This window comes from Mustela erminea, chromosome 12 (assembly GCF_009829155.1).
Source record: "Mustela erminea isolate mMusErm1 chromosome 12, mMusErm1.Pri, whole genome shotgun sequence".
Classification (NCBI taxonomy): domain Eukaryota; kingdom Metazoa; phylum Chordata; class Mammalia; order Carnivora; family Mustelidae; genus Mustela; species Mustela erminea.
In genome coordinates, this window is record NC_045625.1 from 23,093,125 (window position 1) to 23,107,098 (window position 13,974).

General features: G+C 49.8%; 1 protein-coding gene across 4 annotated transcripts in view; it reads left to right on the plus strand.

Annotated features, from left to right (window-relative positions):
- The window catches only part of PTPN3 (protein tyrosine phosphatase non-receptor type 3), a 116,577-nt gene that overhangs the window by 32,213 nt on the left and 70,390 nt on the right, over positions 1 to 13,974 (plus strand). For 3 of the 4 annotated variants that reach the window (XM_032308938.1, XM_032308937.1, XM_032308939.1), the window contains exons 2-6: positions 123 to 277; positions 5,388 to 5,495; positions 5,599 to 5,641; positions 8,223 to 8,301; positions 12,927 to 12,971. In XM_032308938.1, the coding sequence (XP_032164829.1) occupies positions 140 to 277; positions 5,388 to 5,495; positions 5,599 to 5,641; positions 8,223 to 8,301; positions 12,927 to 12,971 (413 nt within the window). In that variant the 5' untranslated portion in view covers positions 123 to 139. Of the gene's footprint in view, positions 1 to 122; positions 278 to 5,387; positions 5,496 to 5,598; positions 5,642 to 8,222; positions 8,302 to 12,926; positions 12,972 to 13,974 lie in introns of those variants that run through there. The other variant, XM_032308940.1, reaches the window with a different exon arrangement.

The window sequence follows — 13,974 nt, forward strand, 5'->3', positions numbered from 1 at the left end:
TTCTGTGAGTTCTTCAGTGTGTGAGGGTTAAAGCAGACAAGGGATGGGGTGGACTGTGAGGAAGTCCCATGTAACAGGTCATTTGCATGTCGGAGAGCTGACAGGCATAACTTCTGTTACAGGTTGTTCAGCGATAGTTATGACCTCCCGGTTACGTGCGTTGGGTGGAAGAATTAATAATATACGCACCTCGGAATTACCCAAGGAGAAAACTCGGTCCGAAGTCGTCTGCAGCATCCGCTTTCTCGATGGCTCGGTACAGACCTTCAAAGCTAATGTAAGTTCTCCAAATTCAATTATTTTCTGAATTCATGCCACTGAGAAGTCATTTTTCTTCGTTTTATAAACCAAGACATGAAAACTATTTTAAAATGAAAGCTGGCGGGGCGCCTGGATGGCTCAGTGGGTTAAGCGTCCGACTCTTGGTTTTCGGCTCAGGTCACAGGTCATGATCTCAAGGTCCTGGGCTCGAGCCCCGGGATGGACTCCGCACTCAGCGCAGAGTTTGTTTGTCCCTGTCCCTCTGCTTCTCCCTCTGCTTGTGTTCTCTCTCTCTCTCATAAATAAATGAAATCTTAAAAAAGTAAAATGAAATGAAAGCGTGAGATCTCAGATCTCCTTTGTTGAGACTGGGCTGGAAATAACCCTATAAACTCTGCTCACGTTCTTGTTCACCTAGAGAGTCTTTCCCCCTCTTCTTGGTGACCTGAACTGAGAGACTTTGGATGTTGCTTCTTCTGTGATGTCTTTGTCAGCTTCCCGAATTAATTCTCCCATGATGGTGCACTGTAGGCTTTCTGAGAGCCCGTGCCACACTGCGCCGATGGTAGTTACAATTCCTAGGTTATATGTTCTTTAACGAGGCCCGTGGCCGGCGCTTATGATATGTGTGAGGGGATGGGTCCAGTCTGGAGGGTGTTGAGACGGTTCCGCTCATAGATTGCAGGGCTCAGGGAGAGCCCGGCGTCTCCCGCCTCAAGCCCAAGACAGAGGCAGGACTGGAAACGCGGCCTCCATCTTGGGCCAGCAGTGAGATGCCTGACCCGGAGCCGTCCGTGCTGCCCTGCCTTCCCCACCCTACCCCAGTCACTGCTCAGGCCAGGTCAGCTGCCGGCATCTGCCTCAGCCTGGAAAGTCCGGTGTGCAAGGAAAGAGGAGAAGAAGACTGGGTACAGGAAGCAACTGGGGGTAATAGAAGGTCACAGGACTGGAAGGGGTGACACCAACTGGCCTCTGGGTCTTCCGCCCCACCCCTAAGTTCGCCTCCCGCTGACCCCAGCTCACTGTGGACCCTGACGGCCGAGAAGACAGGAGGAGAGGGTGGTGTGCATGAAGTCACCGCATGGTGGGTGCTCGGAAAAGGCCACAGGGGTCTCCTCCAGAGACTGTCAACTACCGTGTGTGTCTGGCTCTCTTGTTGATTTGGGGGCTGTTCCTTTGCTGCTTATCTTCTTCCTGACAAGAACATGAATGTTTCCCCCAGCGAATGTTTGCTGAGCACCTACTATGTGCCGGGCTTCATGCTGGGTGTAATGAATATAGCAGTGAACAAAATAGCAAGGGATCTGGCCTTTCAAGGCTTGTATCCTAGTGTGAAGAAATAGACCATAAAGAAGTGTATACTTTGTCAGGTGGTATGTGCTTAGAGGAAAAATAAAGTAGGATGGGGAGGGTAGAGAGGATTAGAGCAGGGCAGGGGCAGGGTCGTCATTCCTACAGAAGTGATCAGGGAAGATCTCATCTAAAGGAAGTGAGAGGGGGCTCCTGGGTGCCTCAGTCAGTTAAGGGGCTGCCTTCAGCTCAGATCGTGATCTCAGAGTCCTGGGATTGAGCCCCACATGGGGCTCCCTGTCCAGTGGGAAGCCTGCTTCTCCCTCTTCCTTTGCCTACTGCTCTGCGTACTTGTGCTCTCTATCTCTCTGTCAGATAAATAAATAAAAATCTTAAAAAAAAAAAAAATAAAGGAAGTGAGAGAAAGAACCATGTGATTTTTTGGAGGGGAAGCACATTCCAGGTAAAAAACAGCAGTGCAAAGGTCCTGAGGCAGGCTCCCAATCAGTGTAGTTGCGGGACAGTATGGATACTAGTGCGTCTGGAGTAGAATGAGCAAGGGAAACAGTAGCAAGAGCAGTCTGAGGTCATTGGTATCAAGGTGATCAGAGGGACTGTGGAGAGCCTGTGAGTCATCCTGAGGGCACTGAGTGCTGGCTTTATTCTGAGAGAGGCAGAGAGCTTTGGTAGGTCTGGGCAGAGACCTTTTATGATCTGACTCAAGTATCTGGATGCTCTGCCAGTAGTAGACTGTGGAGGGCCAGGGACAAGAGACTATTCGAACAGTCCAGAGGAGAAGAGGAGGTTGGACAGTGTGGTAGTATGTGAAGGGAGCTAAGAGTAAACCAAATCTGAAACTTTTTGAAGGCGGAGCCTGTGGGATTTGCTGATAGATGGAATCTGGGATGTGAAAGAGGCTCTCAAGGTTGTTGGCCGGGGCAGCCGGCGCGATGGGGCTGCAGCGGATGGAGATGGGAAGCCTGGAAGCAGGGCAGGTCGGGGGTTTTGTCGGGGACCCCCTGAGTCTGAGGTACCTGGTACTCATCCACATAGAGTCGGGGATCACTGTACAGATGAGGAGGTTCAAGGAAGGGTCGGGGCCGGGGCCGGGGCCGGGATACAGGCGGGGGGCTTACTAGGGTGGAGGTGGTATTTTAACCGACAGAACTGGATGACATCTCCTGAGAAGCGAGGCCACAGAAGGCCCGAACATGGTTCCCTATGAAAAGGTCTGAGAGAGCAGGATCAGGCGCTCCAGGCGATGAGGACAGACTCTCCCGGGAGGGAGGAGAATCCCAGGGAAGAACTTGGTGAGGAAGAGGGATGAGCCCCGTAAACGGCGATAAGGAAAGCACCTGCTCAGAATGATGACCCTAGAGCACGGCCCGGCATTCAGCGGGTGGCCTGTCATTCCTGGTCACGAACGCCATTGTTCATGTGTTGCTTCCCCGAGCCGCCTGCAGTCGGGTCAAAGCTGACTCACTTGAACTTGAATCTGAGGGTCTGGTGGCAGCGTAAGTCCCATTCGCTTTAGAGTTTCTCCTTGGAGAGGTCTCTGGCACCACCACCTCGTGGGCTGGAGCGGGCCTCATCAGGAAGCTGGCCTGGACATCAGCTCTTCTTAGCTTGGCCCAAGGAGCAAGCCTGTCGGGGACGGTGACCTGGTGCAGCCGAGATGACCTCCCGTTGACTTCCCGTCAGGTGGGAACTGGGCTGGGAGGCTGTGTCCTTTACTATATTTCAGTTCCTTTTGGGAACTAGGAAAGTTGAGCAGAATATACTAGAATGGGCAAATAACACCCTACGGGGGAGACGCAGCACACTGGGGACGTGCAGGCTGTGGCAGCCAGCGGCCCGGAGTCAGGCAAGGGGGCAGGCAGACTATCCATCACAGCCGACAGTGTGTTGCGTCGAACTCCCAGGACCTCTGCTTGCTGGCGGCCAAAGGGATGCCGGTGAGGACCTCACAAGTTGCCACAGGGATTAGGGAGCATATGTAAAAGTGCACATCGTATCGGATCTGGCTTGGTGTGGATGTTCAATAGTCATTTACCTTTTAAGTATCAAATCCTGTAGAAATTTTAATAAGGAGAACCGGTTGTTCTTTGATGCACCAGGAGAGTAGCTCCCGACTTGGAATAAGCGGACCGAGCCATCTTCTCCACACTGTAAGGTTCCCCTGAGAAGGAAGCTGTCCTGGGTAGAGGAAGTAGCAGGTGCAGGGCCCTAGGGCGGGCAGGGGGTTGTGTTCAGGAAATGGGCGTGTTTCCTGTTCCCACACTTAGGACCAAACAACACGAGATCCCACCAAAGAGGAGGCTGCAGGAGGAGGCCTGACAGCTCCCTAATTCGTCCGTGTGGCCTATTTCCAGGTACATTATGTGCTCTCAAGCACTCAAAAAAGGAGCTGTCTTTTGCTTGTTCTGTATAGTCTATTTCTGAGTCTTATTGTCCTTAAGTCAAATGGTTTGCTTCAAAGGATGCCTGAGAAGTCAGCCTGATAAAGGAGAGTTTGCGAGTTCCAGGAGGCACCGTTCTCTCTCTCCTTTGTGTCTTTGTGCCAGGCCATCTGCTTAAAAGGCCTTTTCTTAATTTCTCCTGGAGGGGAGCGGTGACACTCAGCCCTGACGCCCTCCCAGACCAGGTCTGGAGCTGCTTCCGCTTGTCCCCAGGTTGAATTACCACCTGTGTCGTCCTCCGTGCGCTTATCATGCCTTGAGTGTCCCAGCATTTGACACACCACATTCTGGCCACCGTTTCCATGCCTGGACTCTCTGGGCCACGTCCTGTGGTTCTGTCCCCATGCGCAGCACTGTGCCTGCTCCGTAAAGCTCTGGACGTGAAGTGTGGTTGAATGTCTCCACTGGCTTCTCACTCCAGACGGCGGGGAGCAGAGAGACAGCTAATCCCCCTGGGTGTCACATACCCAGTCACTTTGAGGGTGTTTAGGATGGCATTTTCGTGTTCTTAGCCATCTTCCTTCACGCCGTTAGAGTTTGTTCCCTGTACACACTTCCGTGGCTCCCGAGGAGCCAAGAAACTGACGTGGGATTAGCATTTTGCTGTGGATAATCCGTGGGTAGGTCACGGAGAGTTTACTCTCATGGTGGTGTCTCCATTTTCCAATTCAGAGATCACTTGGGAATTCCAGCTAAGGGGAAGCAAGAAGTCTTAGAAAATGAATCTCTGCCATCTTAAGTCATATGTATATGGTTTTTCTTCACCCTACTTCCCATATGTACCATGTGACAACATGTCATGTTGACATGACGTCTATTAAAGCATTTTTTACCGTGAGGTCAGAGTGTACATAAAATCTCTAAACGCTTTAACTCCTTTTTTGCCCACAATGAAGACTTCTTTTTAAAGATTTATTTACTGGGCACCTGGATGGCTCAGTGGGTTAAGCCTCTGCCTTCAGCTCAGATCATGATCCCAGGGTCCTGGGATCGAGCCCCACATGGAGCTCTCTGCTCGGCAGGGAGCCTACTTACCCGCCTCTCTCTGCCTGCCTGTGATCTCTCTCTGCCAAATAAATAAATAAAATCTTTTTTAAAAAAATAAAGATTTATTTACTTATTAGAGAGAGCATGCACATGTGTGGGTGAGCAGGGGGAGAGGCAGAGAATCCCCAAGCAGACTTCCCACTGAGTGTGGAGCCTGTCATGGGGCTCAGTCCCAGGACCCTGAGATCAAACCTGAGCCAAAAACGAGAATTGGCTGCCTAACCGACTAAGCCACCCAGGTGCCCCTGCAATAAAGACGTTTAACCATCCGTTCTTGATTCGTTTTAAAAATTTGGCCACTAGACGCTTTTTTTTTTTTTCCTTCCCTAGAAACAAGATACCGGTCAAGTTCTTCTGGATATGGCCTACAACCACCTGGGTGTGATGGAAAGGGAGTATTTTGGTTTGCAGCATGGCGATGACTCCATAGACTCTCTTGTGAGTGCCGTCCCTGTAGACTCTCTTGTGAGTGCCGTCCCTTTAAGACTTGCCGCACTCCTGCATGGTCTGGTTTTATAGCGTGTGTTTTCTTACCCAACAGAGATGGCTGGAATCAAGCAAACCCATCAGGAAGCAGTTAAAAGGTGAGTGTGACCTTCCCATTTCGGTTGAACGTGGGGTGTTAGTGTATCACAGCCCATTTCTCTCCTCCAAGCCTCAGCGTGCTTGTAACATCTGGGACCTGGATTCCCGGGGGCCCAGGCGATGTGAGTGAGCCCACTTCTCCCTGAGCACAGGTTCCACATCAGCCCTCACAGCTGGGAGCGGGAACAGGAAAGGTCAAAGAAGGCAGCCAGGCGCCGAGGAACCTACTCTCTTCTTACAAGGGAAGGAGGATGGCCTTGCTTTGCCCAGGGAGAGAGCCAGTGTGGGAAAGACACACGTGCATGCGCACGCGTGTGCGCACGCGCGCGCACACACACACACACACACACACACACCCTCACACACACTCACACATGCTCACCCTCCCTCCCCCTGGAGCCTAAGACCTAGGTAGGGAATATCACAGATGGAGTACACTGCTCCCCAGCCATGAGTGGGCCCCAGTGCTGTCCTGTAACTCCCAGTTAGGAGGGGCTTCACAGCATGCCGTGCACCCCCCCACCCCGGCCCCCCGGTCTGTTCCCAGCCTGGTTTTCTAGCATCGCACTCTGTTCCCTTTTGTGCATCTTCTGCCCCAGACAAACCTGACTGACCTGAAAGGCTGCAACGTTCCTCTGTGCCTTCTCTCAGTCTGTTCCTTTTGTTTGGAATGCTTTTCCCTCTTCCTTATATCCAAATCTTGCTGTTCTAAGCCACTCAGACTCTTGCCTCTGCTATTAGAAGCCATGCCTCCCCCGACCCTCCCTTACGTTTGTCGTAACTCCTTCATCTCTTAGTTGCCTGCCTTAATCTTCCTTGGAAACTGTAGGCTCCTTCGGGGAATGGTGCTTGCCACATTTTCTCTGCATCCCTCACCGTGCACCCCGTCCACGGGAGGTGACCGGTGAAGGGTAAGCGGCAGGTAGATCTCACGCAAGCGGACACACACATGTGCCACCTCCCCACACCCGCCCCAGCACCCCAGTGGGAAGGAGTAGAGACAGGAACCATGGCCGTGATCTCACTGATGCTCTCACCTGGGGCCTGGGCCTCCAAGCCCTTACCTCCCTCAGCTTTCAGAACTCCCTCCCCGTGGGGAGCCGCTGAACCACTGTGCAGATAACTACTAGCCCCCATTTGAATTCTCAGAGCGTTGAGTCCGTAGGCACATGAAGAGGTGTTGTTATTCATTCTCTTACTAACTCCCACACTCAGGAGATGTGTCCGGAGCTCAGATTTTGGCAGCGCGCTGAACTGGGCTTTGGGAATCTGGTCCAAATCAGATTTGGACCCTGCCCTCGAGGAGCGGACAGCCAAGGGTGGAGATGTAGGCAAGGAGAGTGACGGTTCTAGGACAGTTCAGAGCACTTGATAGGATGCTCTGGGCGTACAGAGGCATTCCGAGATACACACTGACAAGGTCCCGTGAGGAGGGGAGCTGAAGGCAGGGGGAAGACTGAGCTATCCCCTGAAGTGCAGGTGGTCAGACTGTACCACGTTACAGCGCCACCCGCTGGTACCCAGGCCCACACCCAGAGGCACACTCACAGGTGCACACACACCATTCATACCTTTGACCCAAGCCAGAGAGATACTGACAGAAGGTACCCCAGAGAGGCAAGGTGAGGTGGGCAGATCCGTCGCAGATCAGTGAGAGGAGCACGGTGGAGAAGGCTTGAGTTTCAGAAACAGCATAGTGCTGAGCACTTAGACGGGGCCAGCAAACCTTTACTGAGTAACGGAGAGGGGAGAGGCTGACCTGAAGAGGAGCGCGAACTCTTAGCCACACAACCTGATCTGCTCCTGCTGCCATATCCAGCGAAAGAAATGGGCTAATTTTCTCCCTACAAGCCAGTTGACTCTTGGTATCGTTGCATAAAGCCATATTTGAGTATGTTAATTGTGTAATAGTTGCTAATATGTTCTTCACTTTGGGAGTTCACTTTGCATTAAAAGCATGAACTGTTACCAAAATGGTTGCTCTGTGGCATAGCAGGATCAAAACCCTCAGTACTTGAGTTCTGGATTTCTCATCTGCTCGGTGGCGGAAGGCAAGACTCTGTGCCTGTTGGCTTATCTGTACAACGGTGCCACCAAGAACAGCCTGACCTACTCAGGGTCATGGCGATGTTTAAGTTGAAGAACACATATGAAAGTGTTATGGCAGTGTCTAAATTCAAGAACGTACGTGAAAATGGAAAAAGTATAAAATGGCTATCTGTGTGACATTATTTTGTTATGAATGTTGTATGATCTGTTGATGTAAGGATTTTTAAAAATTCCTAATACCTGTGACGGAGTGCATTGTTTGAACACAGCCCTAAGTTAAACCTATAGTACAGAGGGGATAGAGTACCTCATTCTATGCTCGTGTTGCAAAATAGTTGACTATTTGCAGGCTTGGGAGATTTCTAAACAATTATCTTGTGCACTCCTTTTTTGAAATTAGCCCTTTAATTGATGAAAAAAGCTGTGGTCTAGTGGGGGAAAAAAAATGCATCACTAATGGAAGAGTAGCCTCTTACCTGCATTGACTTTTTTAAAGAGAAAACTTAAATTTGTTTTTGAAAAATGTTGTAGGAGGTTTCCCCTGTACTCTGCATTTTCGAGTAAGATTTTTTATACCTGATCCCAACACACTACAGGAAGAACAAACCAGGTAATAACTTTTTTTTTTTTTAAAGTTTCCTTTGTAGTATATAAAAATGGGTAACCGCTAAAAATATACTCTTTATCTTATCTCTGTGGCTGTACATTTCCTTTGGGTATAACCACACCAGTGGTTATGAAACAAGTAAAACTCAGAGGGGTACAGATTGAAATTTTCATCAGGTAATGAGTTCTCTGTCTGGGGCCTACTGACTTCCTTATTTGGTGCCATTTGGAGTTCACTCCTCCCACCTCCCCCACCTCCTGCCCATTGAGCCTGCAGGGGGCGGGGGGGGGGGGGGCAGTGAGGGGGCGGTTTGGAAGACCAGTTTGCTGAGACGGCGTCCGTCCGTTGTCTACACATCAAATAACACGGTATCTCTGTGAGGCTAGAAGGGAGGCTCTTCGGGATAAAAAGAACGTTCTGAACTGAGCATTCTCTCCCAAATCCCCAGTTGGTAGAAATAAAAAGGAATGCAAGCTGAGGCAGCATCTCTCCTGGGTGAATCAGTCGGTAGAGGCCAAATGTGAGCCAGATAAGGGAAGGAGAGCCGAGATAGGACTGTTTACCCCTCAGGGCTTGGCGAGCGGCCTGACCCTTGTTTTGTACTAGCACGTGGGTTTTCTGGGTGGGGAACATGGGTTTGGAATGGAAAAGGCCTGTGCGGGAGGGTTGTTGCTGTTTGAGTAGTGACCCTGCCTCCACTTCCACTCCCCCATAGCAACGCTGAGCTCTTTTATTCATAATATGTTTATTTTTCATAGGGAGGGAAACTTGCAGAGGTTTTTGTCTCTACCAGAAAAAAACAAAAAAAACAAAAAAAACCCAAAAAAACAACTTAATGGATGTTCAGGAATATTGACTCCTATTCTGTGTTCATTGTACCCAGAGACCCTCACCAAGAAGGTGACATTAACTCAGACATTGAGTATTGTGTTTTGTTTTGTTTTGTTTTTGAAGGTAATCACATGATGATGTTTTAACTTTTAGGATGTTTGAAGACTAAATATTAGTCTGTTATTCTGTTTTGCTTTCTTTGTGCACCTCTTCCCTCCACAATAACAGACATCGGGAGAGTTGACTGTGTTTACTGTTCAGTTGAATTTTAAGCCAGAATAAGAGATGTCCGGCGGGGCTCATTGGGTCACCGTGGGATGTTCACGTGGTGCTTTGAGTTTTCCCCATAATGGTTCTTCATGCTGGTGGACTGAGGGGTTAGTGCAACAGCTCAACTCCTGAGCCCGGGGACACAGAGGGGCAACATAGCTATAGGAACAGGTGTTTGAGATCACCTTACCAAGGTTCCACAAGGCCATTATTAAATACCAAGTTCTGTTGAAGGGATGCTTTGAAAATGTTATGATGGGTTATAAGTGTGTGTGTGTGTGTGTGTGTGTACACGTGTGTGGTTTTAACCCGTGAATTTTAAAATCACAACCACAGAGCAAATATGCGTTTTGCTTCACAGGGCAGTCCGGAGGGACATCAGGGAAGCAGTGTTTAATAAACCAAGAGCAAGGGCAGATCCTCTCATGCTCTCTGTTCTCTCTCTCTCTCTCTCTCTCTTTTTTTTTTTTTTTTTAAGATTTTATTTCTTTATTTCACAGACAGAGATCACAAGGAGGCAGAGAGGCAGACAGAGAGAGAGGAAGGGAAGCAGGCTCCCCGCCGATCAGAGAGTCCGATGCAGGGCTCGATCCCAGGACCCTGGGATCATGATCCGAGCCGAAGGCAGAGGCTTTAACCCATTGAGTCACCCAGGCGCCCCAAGCTCTCTGTTCTTTTAAAAATGCCAGTCATTACCCATTAAACATATGAGCAACTGATAGGTTTCAACACCAAGTGCGAACTGCCCTGCCTAAGCTAGTAATTCTCACCTGTGGTTCTGTCTGCCCCTTGTGATGCTGGAGCTCCAGGGGTACGGTGGCCAGCGGGTATGGCGGAGTGCAGGGATGGCTAGGCCTGGCCTACCCCGAGAGTCCCTCTCCAGGTCATCAGGCATCCACTTCCATACCCCACCGGAGAGAGGCTCACCCTCTCTGGATGCCGACAGAATCCCTTTGCTTAGCCCTCCTGTCATTTGAGGGACATCTGAGGAAATGTAGGACGTTGGGGACGGAGGGAGGACTAGGGAGAAAACAGGCTGCTTTGAGATCTGTAAGGGCTGTCACGGATCAGGGGAATTCGACATCCTTGGTGTCTAGAATCACGGCCCGTGGGTGGAGGATACCGGGAGAGGCAGATTCGGGCGCAAGATGAGTAACTGACGAAATCTTTGTTCTTCCCTAAGTCCAAGATAAAACTCAGTTTGTTTGTATCGCTGCTAGAATCCACTGAAACGTGACCCTGCCACCACCCCACCTCCCAACTGAAGATGAGTGGTATCCCCAGGGTTGGAGTAGAATGTGGCTGTCACCTCCTAGGATTTGGGGCCCCAGATTTCAATGTAACAGGAACCACCACAGCAGCCACCCACATGGCTCCGATGGAGCTGGTGGGCAGCCAGGACTGCCAGATCTTTTTCCTATGCTGAGCTAGATGACTTCCACCATTAATTCACAGGTCCTTTTTTTTTTTTTTTTTTTTAAACTTTTTTAAAAAAAACTTTTTAACTTTTTAAAAATTTTTGCTGATATTCCTGACACACAGTCTTCTATTAAGCCCCAGTTCTGTAGCCTACCCAAAAGTAAGTTCCTCTTAACGAAATGTAGCTCTCAAGTGTCAGAGAAATTGGTATTTATTGTGTTCTAACATCCTAGGGAGGCATTTGTTGCTTTTTTGTATGAAGTTGAGTTCACCGATGGGATACACTCTAGGAGTGACCTTTACATTTCTGAAGTCAGGTATGCTGACACCTCTTCTGTTTGATTTTTCTTTTTTTCTGATCGCGTCTCCTTGACTGAGAGCCTTCACGACTGCTGCTCCTGATAAGATTCCGTCATTGGACACATTTTCATTGACTGGCAGTCTCAAAGGGAATCTCCTTCAGGATTCCCAGGAGATGCCCTACATTTGGGCCTCCTCCCACTATTACAGCCTCTTGGTGTGATGTCATGAGGTTGACTCAGACGAGGTAGCTTTTGATGAATGGTAATGTCCAGGTTCCCCTTCGCATTTCTGTCCCTGGGAAGATACACGGATTAGCCCGGCTCGTCACTGGAGGGCCAGATTTACCATCGGATTATCTAGCATTCTCTCCCTTCTCTGCTTTCCCCCAGTAGCGCTGTAGGAGGAGAGAACACTTAATTCTGGTTGAATGTCAGCTTGGATAAACATAGGAACAAACTAGAAAGGACTGGGGATGTTCTCCTAGGTGAAAAAGATAGTCTCCAATACAGAGTAAGCGTGAATCAGCAACCGTAGGCTACATGGTATCTCAGTGCTGGTCTTCAACATGTTAAGGGTAGTTGATGATGACAACAGGCTACGTAAAAATATCAGAGTTAGGACATTGACCCCAAGCCTGAAGTCATTAGATGCATCAGAAATTTGTAGCATAGTCAGGTTTTTTCAAAGCATGGGTGTCCAGGTTAAAATAAGATCTAACTGACCCCATGTAACCTTTCTGAACGGGCAGGAGGCTGAAATGAATTCCCCGCACCTAGCCCAGATTTGTGCACAGAGGAGGTAATGCCAAGTGAAGCATTCACGTCTCGGGACACCAGCACCTTGACCTTTGAACGTATGAACATGAAGGACCAAGGAGACCCCATGTGTTTCAAATTGCCAAAATGACCACTGTCCTGCCCCAGAATACTTCTGCCGCATCTGTATCGTATTTCAAGAAGTTTCCCTTTTGTCCCCTTGGCCAGACCCTGGAATGTCTGTCCCATTTGAATCTGGGCTTTAAAAAAGAGTGGGAGCTAGCTGCCAACTGAGTGTATGTCGCATCCCTAAATATAAAACTTTCCTTGGTGCTTGATGGCCGGCACCGGACTCTCGCTGCTCTCTCTTACCTGTCCCTAGACTGGGGGGAGACTCACGGGGCGCAGGGCCTGCGATGGGTTCCCGAGCACTGCCCACAAATCAGGTCCTGGGTTTTGACATTGCTGGTAGCTCGCAGGCAAATGCCGAATTCTGCTCAGAGATCCTGGCAGCTGGTAGCTGACTGATGTTTATGCTTTTGCTCGAGTACCCGAAGTTCCCGGGACACGGGAAGCAACTCAGCTGGGTGTTTGCACCCAGCCAAGGAAGTGTCCTCACAGACCCAGTTCCTATCTGCTGCTTCATGCAGAGGGAATGTGGGTGTGCACTGCACCGCCGCCCCCCCAGCACCTGGGGGCTCCCTGTGTGTGATGCCCGTGGGGGCCTGGTGCTCTCGGAGGCCCCGGGTTTGATGGGGAATGTCCAGGGTTGGGGGGAGCCCACTGGCAACAGCTCTGGCTGATTGTTGGCGGGCTCAGCCATCCTTGGGACGGCATGTGCTGGCGTGAGGCTGGGTGGAAACCAGCCTCCACACGGAACCATTGTTACCGAAGGAGCAGCTTTGCAGTGTACAAAAAGCAACCCCAAGACTTCAGACGCAAATGCGTATTTGTGTATTTTGTTTTCCAAATGTACAGATCTTGTCCTGACTTATCACCTTTTTCTTGTATTTCCAGTATTGTGAATTAATAAAAACAACTGTTTTGTAGGCATTTGTATTTCTTACAACTGAAGATGGATATTTGTGAAGGAAGGTAATGAAAATTTCACATTCTTCATTCTCCGTCAGTTGCCAGACACTAAAATTCCTGGTTTCAATCTAATGAGCGTGTATTTCTGGAAACAGTATTAAATCTAAACAAAAGATGGTGGTTGAAAGCAGGACCCTGCATGACTCTCTGCTCTGGACATCTGTTGTTAACTCAGTCTTGATTTGGAGAAGCTGAGGTTGGAGCAACTTCATTTCATGTTTCAATTTTATTAGCAAAGGTACAGCTATCTTTCTGGTAAAGACCTGAGAAATGTTACAGGGAGAATGTGAGACACGCTTCATTCAGGAAGGCAGCTCGGGCCTAATTTAGGTCCACTTCCAAGCCCCTCAGTACCTACAGATGATTCATTTTCTCCCTGGGAGGCTTTGTGCTAGAAGACAGGGGCGTCTGCCTGTGAGTCAGCACGTCTTGTGTGGCAGGGCCATCTCAGTGGCTGGAAGGATCTGAAACGGCTCTGGAAGGGAGGAGATATGCCAAGCCACTTGTCCCTGAGCTACCTCCTCCAAATCCTGACTTTTCTGTGACTTAGGGGAGAACCTGCAGCCGGTGAATTGGTAGAAACAGTCACAGCTTATTCTCGTCCTCCTCATCCCCTTTCCTCCTGGCAGCTGCCCCAAGGAGGGGCTTCAGAAGCCTCTGTGAGGGCCCCCCCCCCCGGTTGGGGCAGTGAGACAGGAGCCCTTGAGACGACGGGACCCGTATGGGCTGCGCAGACCCCAGTTGCCACTGAGGTTTTAGAAGGAGGGAGGAGTGCAGGCCCTGCCCTACCCACTTGGTCCCAGTTGAAAAACACATGTTGGAGGTTTACAGCAGAATAAGGGGAGAAGGGGAGGGCTGTCTTCCTATCAAAGCCACACAGACAGGCAGAGAGCTGTTGGAGGTTTTCAAGTAGAAGGCAGCATCTGCAAAGACAATACCAGTGCAAGGACAGAAAGGCTGGAAGAGGCTAGGGTTCTTCATCTGGATGGAAGGGAGATTTGTAGGC